General features: G+C 39.9%; 1 protein-coding gene across 3 annotated transcripts in view; it reads left to right on the plus strand.

Moving 5' to 3' along the window:
* The window catches only part of HIVEP3 (HIVEP zinc finger 3), an 85167-nt gene that overhangs the window by 52277 nt on the left and 15765 nt on the right, over positions 1-17125 (plus strand). For all 3 annotated transcript variants that reach the window (XM_072136954.1, XM_072136951.1, XM_072136953.1), the window contains 2 exons: positions 1658-6817; positions 8381-8514. In XM_072136954.1, coding sequence (XP_071993055.1) covers positions 2048-6817; positions 8381-8514 — 4904 coding nt within the window. In that variant the 5' untranslated portion in view covers positions 1658-2047. The remainder of the gene's footprint in view (positions 1-1657; positions 6818-8380; positions 8515-17125) is intronic.

Genomic DNA, 17125 nt, shown 5'->3' on the forward strand with positions numbered 1-17125 from the left:
AAATTATGAAGCTTCCTTTTGTGTGACAGCAAGCGGACAACAAGCAGAGATCTTGGAAACTGTGAGGAATTGATACAGAAAGTATATTGGAAAATGTTATAACTTTTCATTACACAAACAATATCAATTATGTGTTGGAATGTGCTTAAAGTGGACAACCCCTTTAAAGCATCTTAACGCTTATTAAAGAACATCTACCATCAGAATTTCTCAGAATCAGCAAGAATTTCTGATGGTAGACTGCCCTAACTTCCTTGGTTGTTGCGTTTTCTAGTCCCTGGAACTTTTGGAACAGCAGCAGAAGTCTAAAAAAGACCAAGGGTGAAGACACACATGGCGTTTTTGGGCCGTTTTTACTAAGTGCGTTTTCACATCGTTAAAAACGCATGCGTTAAAAAACGCATCCGTTTTTTAAAAACGCATCCGTTTTTTAAAAACGCATCCGTTTTTGTCTGTTTTTCCGAAATTGCGCAATGAAAAACGGACAAAAACGCATGCGTTTTCAAAAAACGCATACGTTTTTAAAAAACGGATGCGTTTTTTAACGCATGCGTTTTTAACGATCTGAAAACGCACTTAGTAAAAACGGCCCAAAAACGCCATGTGTGTCTTCACCCTTAAAGGGGTATTCCCACTTCGGCAAATTAATGTTATTGTTTGTATAATGAAAAATGATACAATTTTCCAATATATTTTCTGTATCAATTCCTTACAGTTTTCAAGATCTTTGCTTGCTGTCATTCTATTGAAGCTTCATTGTTTACTTCCAGTGGGCAGAAATCTGACCATGGTCACATAGGTCCACAGCCCCTTAGTATCATAGAGAGTAATCAGAGTTGTGTGCTTAGAACAAGCTGTGCACCTGTGTGACCATGGTCAGATTTCTGTCCACTGGAAGTAAACAATTAAGATTCAATAGAATGACAGCAAGCAGAGATCTAGAAAACTGTAAGGAATTGATACAGAAAGTATATTGGAAAATTGTATAATTTTTCTTTATTAAAACAATTACTTGTTGAAATGGGAATACCCCTTTAATAAAAATATGCTCATGAGCCAGAGGCGCTCCTGCCTACTTCACGGGAGCAGCACTTGGCTCTGCTGTCTAATTATAAATGCACACTCAAACCCTGTGTATTTTAGCAAGGTCCCGTCGCTGATTCAGAGACAGGCTGATTTAGGCTAAAATTCAGAGAGTTTGGCCTGCATATATACCGTAATTAGACAGTGGAGCCAAGAGGTGCTCCGGTGGTGTATATATTATAATAAATACTTTTTCAGACTTCTGCCGCTGTTCCAGAAATTTTCCAGAAGTTAAGAATAAAAAGTTCCAGGGACTTGAAAACGCCACGACCAAGTAAGTTAGGGCAGTCTACCATCAGAAATTCTGGTAGATAGTAGATGTCCTTTAATCTAAAATCAATTCTCTGTTGCTGCAACTTGTATGAGAAATATATAAATAACAAAAGCTATAGTAATAGACACTAAACAAAAGGCTTTATTTCAGTGCTTAGTTTCAGGATTTTTTTTATAATGGTAGATACCAATGGGAATGAATAGTGGAAGGGTGTAGCCAGTCTTACTTTAAATTTCTAATTTTAAACACAATCTTGCATACATTTATATATCATTTATCTATATATTTTCTTTCTTTCAGATTTGCGGTACAACCATCAACTTACTTGTCATACGCCAGATAATATTGAATTTTTAAGTTTATCAAGCAACTCTTACTTGGTTCAATACAAGACATGAGTGACAATGACAAAAACCAAACCTTCTATGGAGATCACTGGAAACAAATCTGTACTGTTTTTGGAGATTGTACCTTTATTTAAGTGACTGGCCATGGAAAACAGATGTTGATTTTGGAAGTAAATCATTGTGGTACAAGTACTTTATGACCAAATACCCAAAAGCCATTGTTTTGTTCACAAGGCTTTCCCTTACAGGTGCAATGCAGATTGTTTTCTTTTTTTATCATGGTTAGTAAATACTGCACCACAGGACTTTGCAAAAATAGCATTTGGAGCCTCTCGTGTAGGTGATGGAGCCAGAGAAAGGCCAGAAGAGCACAAGGAAGTCGGAGGAAGGTGTTAGGAAAAGGCCAAACAAAGGAGAGGAGGTTCAAGGCATCGGATCTTCAGCAAAAGACATTCCCGTTCATAGCCAAGAAGTGCTTTTACCACACACACAACATTTCCCAGGATCCGTTAAGATAGCAAGAGAGGGTCCACCAAGGAGAGTGGGAAGGCCTTGTAAACCAAAAGTTCCATTGCTTGGGCAAATTCACGTTTCTAAATCACAGCCTGCTTCACCAGCATTTATGGCTCCCCGTGTGGATACAGAGCATGGTCACGAGGGCCAAGTATGGCAAGTTTTAGATCCAATACAGTCAGGTCCGTCCAGATCTTTCTCTTCATCTGCCTCACATGCCAGGTTTAGCAGTCCAGCAGAAGACCCTACTCAGAAAACATACGTCCAGCGGCCAACTCAGGTTTCTGTAAAGCAAGCAGATGAAACTCCTAAAAAGGAGAAGAAGCCCCAAAAGCCAGGCAAATATATTTGCCAATATTGCAACCGACCATGTGCTAAGCCAAGTGTTCTGCAAAAACATATCAGATCTCATACTGGGGAACGTCCGTATCCATGTGTCCCTTGTGGATTTTCTTTCAAGACAAAAAGCAATCTATATAAGCATAGGAAGTCTCATGCTCATAGGATCAAAGCAGGATTGGCATCAGAATTTAGTGTAGAGACATATCCATCCAGTCTAGAGATGGAAAGGCTTGGAGGAGAAGAAATTGATGATCCATCAGAAGGTGAAAGCACAGACTCTGAAGATGAGACAAGCACAATGTCAAATCTTGTGGAATTGTCCCCACAACAAAAACATCACATGTCAGCAGGTGATACCAAAGTTGCGTCAAGACACCAAGGTACCTCCCATGATCCCTTTTCTTTGTCCCGACAACACATGACCCAGATGTCTGAGGAGAGTATAGCATTCACTGAACCTTCATCGGAACTCATGCAGAAATCAGAAGATACTCATAGTATAAAGCAAAAGCTTGCACTTAGGTTAAGTGAAAGAAAAAAGGCCAGTGAAGAGCAGACTTTTCTTAGCCCAGGAAGTAAAGGAAGCACAGAGTCTGGTTATTTTTCACGATCAGAAAGTGCAGAGCAGCAAATTAGTCCACCCAATACCAATGCCAAGTCATATGCTGAAATTATTCTGGGTAAATGTGGAAGGATTGGGCAAAGAACCTCAATGTTAGCCAGTCCTCCTCTCTTAGGTGCTGCAGAGGAAAAGACAAGTATGGCATCAATGACTGTACCTAGGACACAAGTAATTGAACATATTACCAAACTCATTACAATTAATGAGGCTGTAGTGGATACTAGTGAGATTGACAGTGTTAAACCAAGGAGAAGCTCATTGTCCAGGAGAAGCAGCATTGAGTCTCCTAAAGGAACTTTATATAGAGAACCTTTTCAGTTTGATGTTAAATCACCAGGTTCCATTTCCCAACTGGATACAAAGACCGTATCTGAAAAGACAAAAGCTGAACATTCATTCTCTCCCTTTCAGCAATCCCACAGTGCCACAGATTCAGTGCCTCTTCTTCGAAGCCACTCAATGCCTTCCTCAGCATCCACTGCAAGTTCTCCTCATCCTTTTAGAGCTAGTTACTCATTTGATGATCGGATTGTTGATTCAGAAGCTATGAGCCACAGTCATATGTTTTCTTCCCACCCACGTCTGCTAAAAAGACAACCAGCAATAGAGCTACCTTTAGGAATGGACTACACTTTAGAAGAAGCTAGTTTAACAGGAAAAGAATTGGCTGTGAAAACATCTGAAGACATAGAAGGGAAAGATAGTGAGGTTCCAAAAAAGAATAAAAAAGGGGGAAGGGTAAAGGGGTTGACCTATGAATGTAACATTTGTGGTGCTCGGTACAAGAAAAGGGGTAACTATGAAACGCACAAGAAATACTACTGCTCGGAACTACAGGTTTTGAAACCTCCATCTGTGACCTCTCAAACTTCTGTAGAAGGCAGAAAAGAACTTTCAGAACAGGAAACATGGACTCAGGTGCTTAGCTACAAGTTAGGACCAAGTCTTGAGTTATCTACCTTGCGAAAACGACGGAAAGAGAAGAGCCTTGGAGATGATGAAGAGCCCCAGATGGCTTCTTGGTCTGAATATCCAACACCCGCCACAGCACTAGAATCGCACTTTGCCACTTCCACTACATCCTTGACTTTGTGCACTGATTCCACTAAGCAATTTGGTGGTCGAGGTGAATCTACATCCTTGTCAGATGTAGAGAGTAAAGAAAAGACTTCAATCTCTAAGGAGATTTCAGTCATCCAACATACAAGCTCATTTGAAAAATCTGAGTCGGTTGAAAAAAAGAGTAGTTTTGATGATGAAGATTTGACTCTAGCACAAATGTCTGTAAAACCTCATACTCAGTCATCTCATCCTTTACAGCATAAGTTAGTCCGTCAGCACAACATTCAGGTCCCAGAAATCTTAGTTACAGAAGAACCAGATAAACCAGATGCTGATATTGAAGATCCACCAAAAGAACAAGAGAAAGTAGAAGAGTTCCAGTGGCCACAGAGGAGTCAAACACTTGCGCAACTCCCTGCTGAAAAGCTCCCACCAAAAAAGAAAAGGCTACGCTTGGCAGAAATGGCACAGTCCTCTGGAGATTCCAGCTTTGAATCAATGTCTCTTACCTGTAGCCCCAGTCAGGACAGCAGTCTATCTCATGCCTCCAGTCATTCTGTCTCATTTGATAAAGAAGAGGCTTCTAAATCTGAAGGATTAGGTCTGTCTTCAGAGAGTACTACTAAGGCACTTGGACACCACATGCTCACTGTCCCTTCTCACCATCACCACATGAGAGAAATGAGGAGATCTGCATCTGAGCAGACACCAAATATATCCCACATGCCACAGATATCCGAGAATCGAAGCAAATCCTTTGATTATGGTAATTTATCTTCAACATCAATGCCAACAGCTCAAGAGCGAAGGAAATGCTTTTCACTTCGGCAGACCTCTCTAAGTAGACATGTTGAAATTGAGCCTGAACTATTGCCCCATGATTGGAAAGAATCTGATAAACCATCTACTTCAAGCCAAGTACTAGGCATGGGTTCTCATGAACACTCTTCCAGATTTTCCCCTAAAGAGCAGCAAAGTTCTCCCTCCCAACCAAAGCAAAGTACCATTCATTCCTTAGCTGATGAAAAGGAAAAGAGCTACTTATCACAACAGTTATCAATTTTTCCAATACAACCGTTGTTACATTTGCCTCAACGTGCTTCAGAACTATTACCCTCTCAACTTATGAGCAATATGTCTGGTCCATTTTCTCTTCAATCAATTACACATTCTATGTACCCTACTCCACCAATTGCTTTACAGCCAGCACTTTTACATTCAGACCAAGTTCAAATACCCCAGCATGCAACCTCTCATGCCCTAGACATTCCTGTCGGACCTCACTCTCCATTTCTACACTTGCCTTACTCAGCATCGTCATCATTACCACACACATTTTTTATGCCTATTCAACCCCAATTTTCTCTACCGGTGTCTGCACAAGTTGGCTGCCGTTTTCCACAAATAAAATCAGAAATCTCCCCTCCCTTGGCCATTTCCAACCTTTTACCTTCCAAAGATTATTTTTCTGAGAGCATTCATCCTACATCTCACAATCCACTGGCTTTGGAACCTTCTGCACAAGTGACCATTTCAGAACCTGTTGTATCATTAGTTGTTCCAGTCAGAATTCAGACACACATGCCTTCTTATGGTAATGCTATGTACACCACACTGTCCCAAATGCTTGTTACAGCCCCACACTGCAGTCCATCTTCCCTTGTCATAAATAAAATTGGTGATGGGGGATCCAAGAGGGATCATGGCATTGACCTGACTCGTATCTTACCAAAACATGAGACCTTAGTGAGTGAAATACCTTACTTGCGTGTTCCATTTCCAAAGACTGACCCAAGCAGCTATATTCCTCTTACTTCTTCAGTTGAGAGTGTCCTGGGGTTTGATGGAACCTCATCTGCTGGGGGGAGTAAGCGTATGTTATCTCCAGCTGGCAGCTTGGAGCTCACAATGGAAACCCAACAGCAAAAAAGAGTGAAAGAAGAAGATGATTCAGGAGACAGAACCGAGAAGCCATTACCGAAGGCACAGTCATTGTTGGATCAAAGCAGATCAACCAATGTAGCTGTTTTTATTTCCACGCCAGAAAACAGATCAGAGTTGTTATCACCACCTCCAACTGCTCTTGAACAATCAGCAGTACTAGAAAGGTATAAAATCCAGTTAGTGCCAACAACCTTGGAACAATCAGAGTTACATGAAGAACACATAAAAGATGAAAGCATAAAAGTTAAAGAAGAAAAGGATGATAAAGTTTTCCTAGCGCCAACTTCAACCAATACACCACCAAGTCATGCAACAGGCGCCTATGATGAAGCAGAAACAAAAAATGTCCCAGAATTTCCAACTCTACACACAACCACTAATGTCAGTTGGTGCTATTTGAACTATGTCAAGCCAAATCACACGCAACAAAATGACCGAACGGCTTCTGTATATTCAAGCTGGTGTATTAGTTTGTATAACCCAAATCTTCCTGGAGTTTCCACCAGTGTGGCATTATCTCTATTGCGATCGAAACAGAAAACTAGCCCAGAAATTTATACCATTGCTAATGCTCCACAACCAGATTCAAACGTGGCACCCTCCCAAACTCAGAAACCCAAGATGACAGAGGTAAGAATCTCTGGATTTACCCTTTACTGTTTTTCCATTCTCTAATCCCAAATTACGTATATTTCATACCACATTAAGCTCGATCGTAAGGTGACTTAAGTTTTTTTGTTCCCAGAGCTAAATTAGTTTCTGGGATATTTGGACAGATTGGGGCACATTTACTAAGAACAGTGTCTGTGCAGTTTGCCTGTGTATTGTACAGGGTCCGCCACATTCAGGATTGCTGGCGCTCCCTGCACTGCCTTGACAGGGTGCACCAACTTTATTTTGTGCACCTTTGACATAGGGCTTGCAACACGCTTCTGTTGGACTTTTCATGTTAAATCTGGCGCACGGTCCGACTGAACACTGGAACACCCCCTTATTTGTGTGGCACAAAAGGCTCACTTGCGATACAAATGTGGCGCAGGCACTTCTTAAATACCCCGTGCAAGTAGTTTGCACCTACAAAAAACTGGCGCAAACCCCTTAGTAAATGTGCGCCATTATGTTCAGATATACATTAGATCATGAGGTATTAGATTTTTGTGTTAGCGATAGCATTCATATATTAGTTTCTCTGTTTGAATATGCATCTAGGGACACAGGGAGCTCCTTGTGATTCCTGAACAATTCCTCAAAAAAGTTTTTCTATGTAGGGATTAAACCTTTGATTTATTTTTAAAGACGTGGAGCATCAATAATGACAAAGTTTTACAGCATTAAACAGGCAATGGTGTACCATGCTGGGAGCCACTTCAGCCAACGTGGTATAGTAATTGTCTCAATTCCTTAATGGATACTGTATTTTTTCAGGTCCACAAAGACCACAAGTTTAAATGGGAAACCACAATTATGTTTACCACCTCCTCCAACAATGCTCGTAGCATATTGTAATGCATTACGATTTCCATAATACCTTTTATTGTTTTTGTCCATTATGTGATTTTAAAGATATTCCAGATATTTACAGTTGAATCTGTATGCTAATTAGGCAGTGGGCGTTCACTCACCAACCGGGACACTGCTATTCCCACCTAAATTACTTTCCCTCTTCTACCAGCGTCCCCACACTTCTCACAAGATGATTCTTCAGCTTATCTGATAAAGAGGGTAGTGATCCAATGAGGAATATCATTACTCAGGGTTCTAAGGATATGGCCCTGGTACACCAACTGCCTTATTAACATACAGATTAAAATGGGAACTTCACAGGATTGAAGAGAAATAATAAAGGTATTTTTTTAATTAACAGTGCATTTCTCTACAAAATGCTGCCATCAGATTATAATACTTGGGGAGGCAGTAGACTCCCGTTATAGAAAAATGCTGATTGCTAATGCATCTACCATTACCTAGTGTTTACCATATTAAAGGGGTTGTGCCATTGTAGCAATCAAGGCCCTGTCCACGTTTGCTAGTTTGTTGGTTAGTTGTGTGCACATTTAGATGGACCAATTATCCGTAATGATTGTTCATAGGAATAGTAGTTAATGATAATTTGTCTAATTAATTTTACTATGTGATATGTACATATAATGCCTATAATGAGTACATACATTTCTATTTTTACTTGAAAAACAGGCTCCTATTCCCAGTCAAATGCATAAGGAGGCTTCTAGGAGTAGTAAAGAGGAAGAAAAAAGGGGGAAACCTGAAGATTCTGTGCCAACTGCTAAGCGGGGAGAGCCTTCACGAGTACGGATCTTTGAGGGAGGGTAAGTGAAATTTCAGTGCAAATTTAAAACTAAAAATGTAGTCAGATTCACGTTTACTGTTAACTGTGTGACGTCCATATTTTTATAGGTAAGTATCATCTCCCCAATGTCTAATGCCTTAGCCCATAAGACACTGCTTGTTATCTCAGAAGCGATGTGTAGCCACTTCAGATGCTGCATGCCATTTACCCTCACATCTTACTGCTTGGCTACTATTTTAGCCTCTCTTTCTTCTCGCGGTATCTCTGCAGGCAACCGTTTGTATATAAAAAGGGAAGGACAAGGAAAAAAACATTGCTGCATTCTGACACCTATGTTATGAGGTTTTGCGTTAAATGTTTTCACACATCCTTATGTACTTGTGTCTTTGCCGTAACCGGCTATGACTTACACTGTTAATAACCTACACTGCCTTTTTGAAGTTTTCATTTGAAGGGCTGGTGATAATATACCAAAACTGGATGTCATAATACATATCCTCTTCATGTTCTTGATGACTGTATGCCCTCTTACCACCTATCTATCCCTGTAACTCCCCCATCTTTCCCTCCTACCTCTACCACATTGTTGCCCTTTTCTTTTCCTTTCTCCTCCGTCCTCTTTCTGTTCCTGTGAGAGGTAGAGGAAGCTGCATTCTCAAATCTTACATCATACCACCGCAGACAAATATTAACTCAGACTGGATTTCTTGCGATGATCTCACCACCTACCCTCCCCCACATCCACGCACCCACCAGAGTCTGTTTTGTGTCCTCAAGGTGATTGCTTCCTATTAACAAGGCTGACAGCATGAGCACATGCTGATATTTCTGCATTTCTTTATCTCTGTATCAGGTTCAGACACTGCGGTGGAGCACGATCTGTGGTTATATGTAAATGTTCTTCATTATTCTAAATGCAGTTGCCCTAAGGCACTTGTCCATCATTTTATGTTTTGCCTGGAAATCGCGAAAATACACTCCTGTGCGTTACATATATGTATAAAATCTTTTCTTACAATGATATCTGGAAATTGTGTTGTGATGATGAACATGTCACAGCCAATTGTCACTTTGTTCAAGCTCTTCCCCAGAACTGATTTACAATTTTCTGACCTTTTCCCCAGGGCTCATCCATGATTCCCTGACCACATCCCCCAGATGTCACCTGCTGTCTTCCTGACCTTTCCTAGATCTGCCATTCTACTACCCTACTTCCCAGGTACCCTTGCTTTCCTATCCCCAGTTTACCTTGGCCTGTCAACTCCTTCTCCTCTAAACATCCATAACCTTTCTTTTCTGAATATTCTACAAACCTGATTCTCTTTTTCCCCACAACTGCAAGTCATAGGGGTACTGAGATAAGTAACACACTTTAATATTAACAATAATACTCAGTCATTTGGAAACATAATCTTCAACGGTTAATATTTAACCCATGGTATTTGTGCAGAGTTCTTGAGCATGAATGTGCACTGCATATTGTACTTTCCCTGGTATATACTGTACTAAGTGGTTCCAAGTCATGAAAGTGTTAAGCTAACTCCGTTTACCCCTCCTTTCCTGTCTATGGTGTGCATGCTGGCAGATGGTGTTGGAGGAGTGACAGGGTTGTTGCCAGCAGTAGGACAGGGGATTCCCAAGCAAGGGAGATTAGTGTTACATGATGAAGTCTGCATATGAAAATCACATACAATTTTTAATGTCTCTATTTTTTTCAATTTACAATTATTTCAGCATTTGTTACACAATTGAGCGTTATATACAGAAGCCACATGCATTATATAATTCTTGAACACAAACTCTTGCAGTGGGTATGGAAAATATTCAGAAGCCTTTAATTTTTTCACTCTTTGTTTCATTGCAGCCATTTGGTAAGATCAAAAAAGTTCTTTTTTTGCTCATTAATGTACACTCTGCACCTCATCTTGACTGAAATGTAGATATTTTATTAAACAAGAAAAACTTGTTTTTCATAAGTATTCTGTGCCACTCATATTTAACATATTTCCTTCTGATCCTCCTTGAGATGGTTCTACTCATTCATAGGAGTCCAGTTGTGTTTAATTAAACTGATTGGCTTGATTAAGAAAGGCACAGACGTAATAATAATAATTCCTTTATTTATATAGCGCCTACAGATTACGCAGCGGTACACAGAGCTTGCCAAATCAGTCTGTCTATATGCTCTATAGACCTCACTGCTCACTGTGCATGTCAGAGTACATGAGAATTGTGAGGAACTGCCCAGAGGCTCAGAGACAGAATTGAGGCAAGGCACAGATCTGGCCAAGGTTACGAAAGAAATTCTGCAGAATTCAAGGTTCCTAAGAGCACAGTGGCTTCCATAATCCTTAAATGGAAGAAGTCAGGGACAACCACAACTCTTCCTCGACCTGGCTACCCAGCCGAACTAAGCAATCATAGGAGAAGCGCCTTGTTGACAGAGGTAAAGAAGAACCCCAAGATCACTCTGCCTGAGCTCCAGAGATGCAGTAGCGAGATGAGAGAAAGTTCCACAAAGTCAACTATAATTGCAGCCCTCCACCAGTTATGGGCCTCTCCTCAGTGCAAGTCATATAAAAGCCTGTATACAGTTTGCAAAAAAACACTTGAAGGGCTTCCAGACTATGAGAAATAAGATTCTCTAGTCTGATGCGACAAAGATTAAACTTTTTGGCGTTAATTATATGCGGTATGTGTGGAGAATACCAGGTACTGCTCATCACCTGCCAAATACTATCCCAACAGTGAAACATGGTGGTGGCAATATCATGCTATGGGTGTTTTTCAGGGACAGGATGACTGGTTGAAATTGAAGGAAAGATGAATGGATGGAAACCTCTTCTTGATTGCTTTAGACCTCAGACTGGGTCGAAGGTTCTCTTTCCAACAAGACAATGACCCTAAGCACATTGTTAAAGGGATTGTCCACTTCCAGCAAATAATTGATATGGTTTGTGTAAGGAAAAGTTATACTATCTTCCAATATACTATATACTATATCTACAGTATATTGTATCAATTCCTCACATTTTTCTAGATCTTTGCTTGATGTCATTGTTTATTTTCAGTGTATACAAATCTGTCCATGGTCATGTGATGTCACACAGGTATATGGCTCATTATTATCACAGAGAGTAATCAGAGCTTTGTGTTATAATAAGCTGTGCACCTGTGTGTCCATCACTTGACCATGGACAGATTGCTATCCATTGGAAGCTTTCTATAGCCCCTTCAAGATGCAGACAGTTTATATGTTAAAGGAAACCTGTCCCCAGGGACCGGTTACAAAAGCACAAAGGTGGGGACTAAGCGCTCATCGCCACCTTCCAAGTAGCATAACACTTTTATTTTTTTGTCTGGTTGATGGCTTGTTTTTTGCAGGACATGTAGTTCTTTGCAGCACTATCATTCTGGACTAGATATGTTTTTTCATAAGTTTATATTGCATTTTTGGTGGGATGAAATAGGTAATAATTTATGGTGGGTTTTTAACTGATTTATTTTTGTTCTACCGGTTGTTGTGGACGTGGTTATACTATATGTATTACACTGGGGTGCCAGTTTTATGATGCTGGTTCAGCTCTGATTACGAGCTGAACCGGCATCAGCTCTGCGTCCAATATACATATATATATATACATCGGATGCAGAGCACGAAGGTGATAGAAGGACAGCAAGCAGAGATCTGTGGCTTCAGAACAACTCTGTGACTATTCTTTAGTGGCCTAAACCCAATGAAGCATCTTTGTAGAGACTTGAAAATGGCTGTCCACCAATTTTCACCATTCAACTTAATGGTGGAGAGGATCTGCAAGGAAGGATGTTGTATTATTCCCAAGAAGACTCATGGCTGTACTAGCTCAAAAGGTGCCTCTACTCAATAATGAGCAAAGGGGCTGAATACTTATGACCATGTGATATCTCAGGAAATATATATACGTTTCTGGTGTATCAATTGGCTGCAATAAAATAAAGAGTGAAAAATTTAAATGGGTACCCACTGTGGTCCATGCGATTCTGCACATGATCAATGCGACATCAGCGTTCCAAAGTGTGTTGCCAGCTTGTTACCGTAGTATGCTCAGTATTTTATATAAGTATTTGGAAGCCATAACCTGGAATGGATTCTACAGAAAAATTGTGTAATGAAAAATATTTGTGCATCTTCTTTGTTTAGGATCCATTTCTAATTTTGGTGATACTCCTAATACTGATTACGCTATTTTGACCAGAATACAGGCAGTCCCCGGGTTACATACAAGATAGGGTCTGTAGGTTTGTTCTTAAGTTGAATTTGTATGTATATTTTATCATTGTAATCCAAGCCAGAACTTTTTTGGTCTCTGTGACAGTTGGATTTTAAAAATGTTGGGTTGTCATTAGAACCAGGAGTAACACTAAAGCTTCATTACAGACACACTTGATAACTGTTATAGCTGTTTATTGTAGCCTAGGACTAAAGTACAGTAAATTACCAATATCCAGTGGTCCGTTTGTAACTAGGGGTCGTATGTAAGTCGAGTGTTCTTAAGTAAGGGACCGCCTGTATAGCTTTGTGAAACTGGCCTTAGCCTAAGTTTACTGCTGCGTTTGGTATCTGATACTAATTCATCCATTTTATAAAACTTAAGTAAGCTAAAAGTTACGTTTCTGGTATTTTAACTGATATTGTTATATTTCAATTTCCACTTTACTTTCCATTTTCTTCAGTTATTACCTGTTGTAATTTTTTTTGTATAAACGTAACAAATGGGAATGATGTATACCATTAACTAAGCATCTGCATTATGCATAGACTTTTATGTAAAAGAATGGAAGTTTTTGTTATTTGTAATGGAAAATAATAGCAAAGCAGCCTGATAAATGACAACAGAAGAACAACAAAATGTAAAAATAAGAATCCATACAACACAATTTTCAAATATACGTTGGTACCTGAGCCTGTTCCGTTGAAAGTCGGAGGGAAATACATTTTATGACGCTGAGCTTAGATTACTAAGAAGCAGACATCAAAAAGTAGTCATTTCATGTTTGTTTTAGTACATGCATGTGTTCCCCATAATATAAGGAATGAGAGCATCTTTTCTATGAACAAATGATCAGTAACACTTTAAAGGGGCTGTCCACTTATACTAAACTTTAGCAGGGTGGTATAAGACCATACTAGGGGTAAACTATATTAGGGTTTTATATTTAGCCTGTTAAAGTGTGATACAAGCGGCTAACCCCTTTAATGTCAATGTAATCATGCTTTACCAGAAGAAATGAACAGCCCCATGCAGAGCAAAGCTGCTCCACAACCAACATTTCCATTTCTATTATTGACCGGTCAGTTTTACCCAAAAATACTGTCATATTGTTTATAAGAATACATACAGCAGCCCAAAAGAATTGTTCTGTATTCCATAGCAGTCTAATAATATAATAATTTTTTGAAGCACATTTTTTGTAAGTAATGTAGAACTAAAATAGAACTGAATACAATATTTGTTGTTAAACTTGTTAATAGTTGCACTTTGGTAAGAAAGCTCAAACATGGATACCAGATAACTGAGCTATGTATATCACAACTAAACAGAAGTAACATCGTAAGAGGCTTAGACTTGTCAAGCATACTGACAACATGATTCTCTGGCTTTTAGAAGGGGTCCTGAATAGGCCCCCACCCCTGGGAACTCCATATGTTGTAATAGCTTATATGAACACAACATATGGTTGTGAAGGGACATCCCTTTTTAGATGAGCAATTACTTTGGCTTAGCAGAGACAGTTGGTGGAAGGATGTATTTCTTCCTCAATGATCTTCTTGCTGTAGGTTATGTGATTTACCTGTGGAGTCAGAGTCAGTGACAATTTTGGTGGAGTCAGATTTATGATTAAATGGTCCAACTCCACAAACATATAATAAATTATAAAAATAATTAAATTTCCTTTAAATGTCTGTTCTATTCCTGGATTAAAGCCAACGTTGAACTACATTTACTGGCCTCCTTGTCATACTGCTCCATGTTAAGGAGCTGTGAGAAGGCACAAGCGGCCATTATTGATGGCAGATATGTGTCACCGAGGTGCCTGGCCAGTGATATGAGCCAGCTAGTGTTTGGTCAGAAACCTTAGTAGTATAGAAAATGTAGTATAGCTGCTTCCTGCAATTGATCCAGGCTGGTGTCTATTTGAGTATTCAAAAATCAGGGTGGGTAACTACTCCCACGTATCCCGGCCGATTTTGGCCAACAGATATAGCAGTAAGCTCAGGCGAGCTGAGGGTGGTGTGTTTTGCAATCTGGGAGTCTGCTATACTGCGGAGCTAGAGGTGTTACACAGCCAAGGACCAGCAATAGTGACATTGTCTGCTCATGCTGGTGGATGGATGCACAACCTAAAAAGGACTGAGAGTCAGGCCTGTTTATATGGACTGTGTTTTTCTGTTATATGCTGGTGCAAGTGATTTTTCTTTTGTGAAAAAGTTTTGGAAGAAAATAAAACAGTTACCTGGACTATTTCTAAAGTTGCCATTTGAGTTGATTCTTCAGTATCCAGCACCCTAGATGCACCAAACCCCACCGTACAGCACACAATGCCTCCCCCCAGAAAGCATAAATAATAAGCAATAAATACCAACGCAGAAACCAATTTTTGCATTCAGAGCAAACAAAAATAGTTCAGACCCAAGAGCATAGTCCCCAGTAATAGTACTGGAGACTTCAGAGAAGTCAACCACTGTCATAGTACTACAATGTTACATTACTTCTTTTCAAATAAGCTTAACATTGATATAATTAAAAGATTAATAATTTTATTTTATTAATGTCTGCTGACTTCTACCATGTTACATCTGTTCATTTTTGTTTCCATTAACCTTTATTTTACACATTCTCTTTGCTTATTCTGTCCCTTAATCACAAGCTTTTACTTCTTTTCACATCCCCTACTCTTTTTTTTCCCTGTAACTTTGTTTACACTGTCCACCAAAATCTCTATTACATTCCTTCTATCCTATCTCTTATCTGTTCTAACCTATGCAGATTCTCATTGATCTGTCCATTTCTCAAATCATTAACAAGAATTTGTTCTAACTCACAACATTTTACGTACTGCAGGCACAGCTTTTACTCCATGTATCAGAGCTTTCATTCAACCTAATACCCATCAAATAGATAAAGAAATTACATAACAATTAATTGCCCAGCACCTGCCCCGAAACGTGTTCCGGTCTATTCACCTTTGTCAAGGTGAATTACACAAATGTAATGGGCAGTAGGGAATGGAACAATTGTGCCACCTAACTTGTTTGACTTAGGTTATGCTCTTGGGAGTATCTCTATGTGGCCCCATTTATATTTATCCAATTTTACTGGGATCTCTTCTTTACTCCATCATCATTACCAGGCTGCTACCTCTTGGACTAGTCCTGATATAGGTAGCAGCTGGAGAAAGAAGTTGAGGCAGAGCACTAGGAGTCAAGCAGTAAGTGCTCAGATGCAAGCTCAGGCAACTGCTGGTGGAGGTTTATTGTGGTCAAGAGTAAGGCTGTTGGTGAGGATAGGCAGTAGGTTAGAAATGAGACACAGCCGGTGTGGTACTTCTAGGGAAGAAATCCTTCACCAATGCCTTAAGGGGAGTCTACCATCTCCTCAACACTGCCACAAATGAGAACTGTACAGACCTTTATAAGATTTGCAAATTATCATTAAAGGGGTTATCCGGGTTTAAAATTTTTTTTATGGCCGGGCTGGGGAGGGCTATTTAAACATAATAAACATGTACTTACCTCCTCCGGTGCTGCCGATGTCCCGCGCCGCGGCCCGTCTTCTCCTGAGAGATAGGGACGGATGGGAGGAGCCGTCCACAACGCGGACCGGAAGCTCCCTGTGCATCGAAGTGACCACACTGCGGGACATCGGCGGCGCCGGTGGAGGTAAGTCTATGTTTATTATGTTTAACTATCCCTCCCCAGCCCGACCATAAAAAAAAATTTAAACTCAGATAACCCCTTTAATGATAACAAGCAATCTATTATTATAAAGAAAATTTCATGCAAATAAGATTCTTGAGGAGCATGCCTGCTTGTGTACCTTCTATATCTTATTTCTAGGAGAGATATAAATCATGGTGTTCTGTGTAGCAATGGGTTCCATGGAAAGAAGGGAGAGATATGGGACATCAGCAGTCATGCCCCTGTCCCAAATGCACTAAGAAGTTAATTTACATAAAGATATTTTTCAATCAAAAATATGAAATCACTGGAAAACAAGTATGGTACGGTACAGTATGTCTGGAAATCTTATAAAGAGGCCTACACAATGCTAAATACCTTCTTGGTGCATTTGGGACAGGGCCATGCCTGCTTATGTCCCATATCTCTCCCTTCTTTCTATGCAGCTCATTGCTACACAGAACGCCATAATTTATATCTCTCCTAGAAATAAGGTATAGAAGGTACACACAAGAAGGCATGCTCCACATCCTTATTTGCATGACATTTTCTCTATCAGAAATAATAATAATTTGGAAAGCTTAAAGGACTTATACCAGCAGGATGAAGGATTATAAACCAAGCACGCTTACATGCTGGTGTGTGTCCCCTGCAAATGAGCTAGAGGAGCTCTAGGCTCCATTAACACCTA

Source organism: Engystomops pustulosus, chromosome 2 (genome assembly GCF_040894005.1).
Source record: "Engystomops pustulosus chromosome 2, aEngPut4.maternal, whole genome shotgun sequence".
NCBI lineage: Eukaryota > Metazoa > Chordata > Amphibia > Anura > Leptodactylidae > Engystomops > Engystomops pustulosus.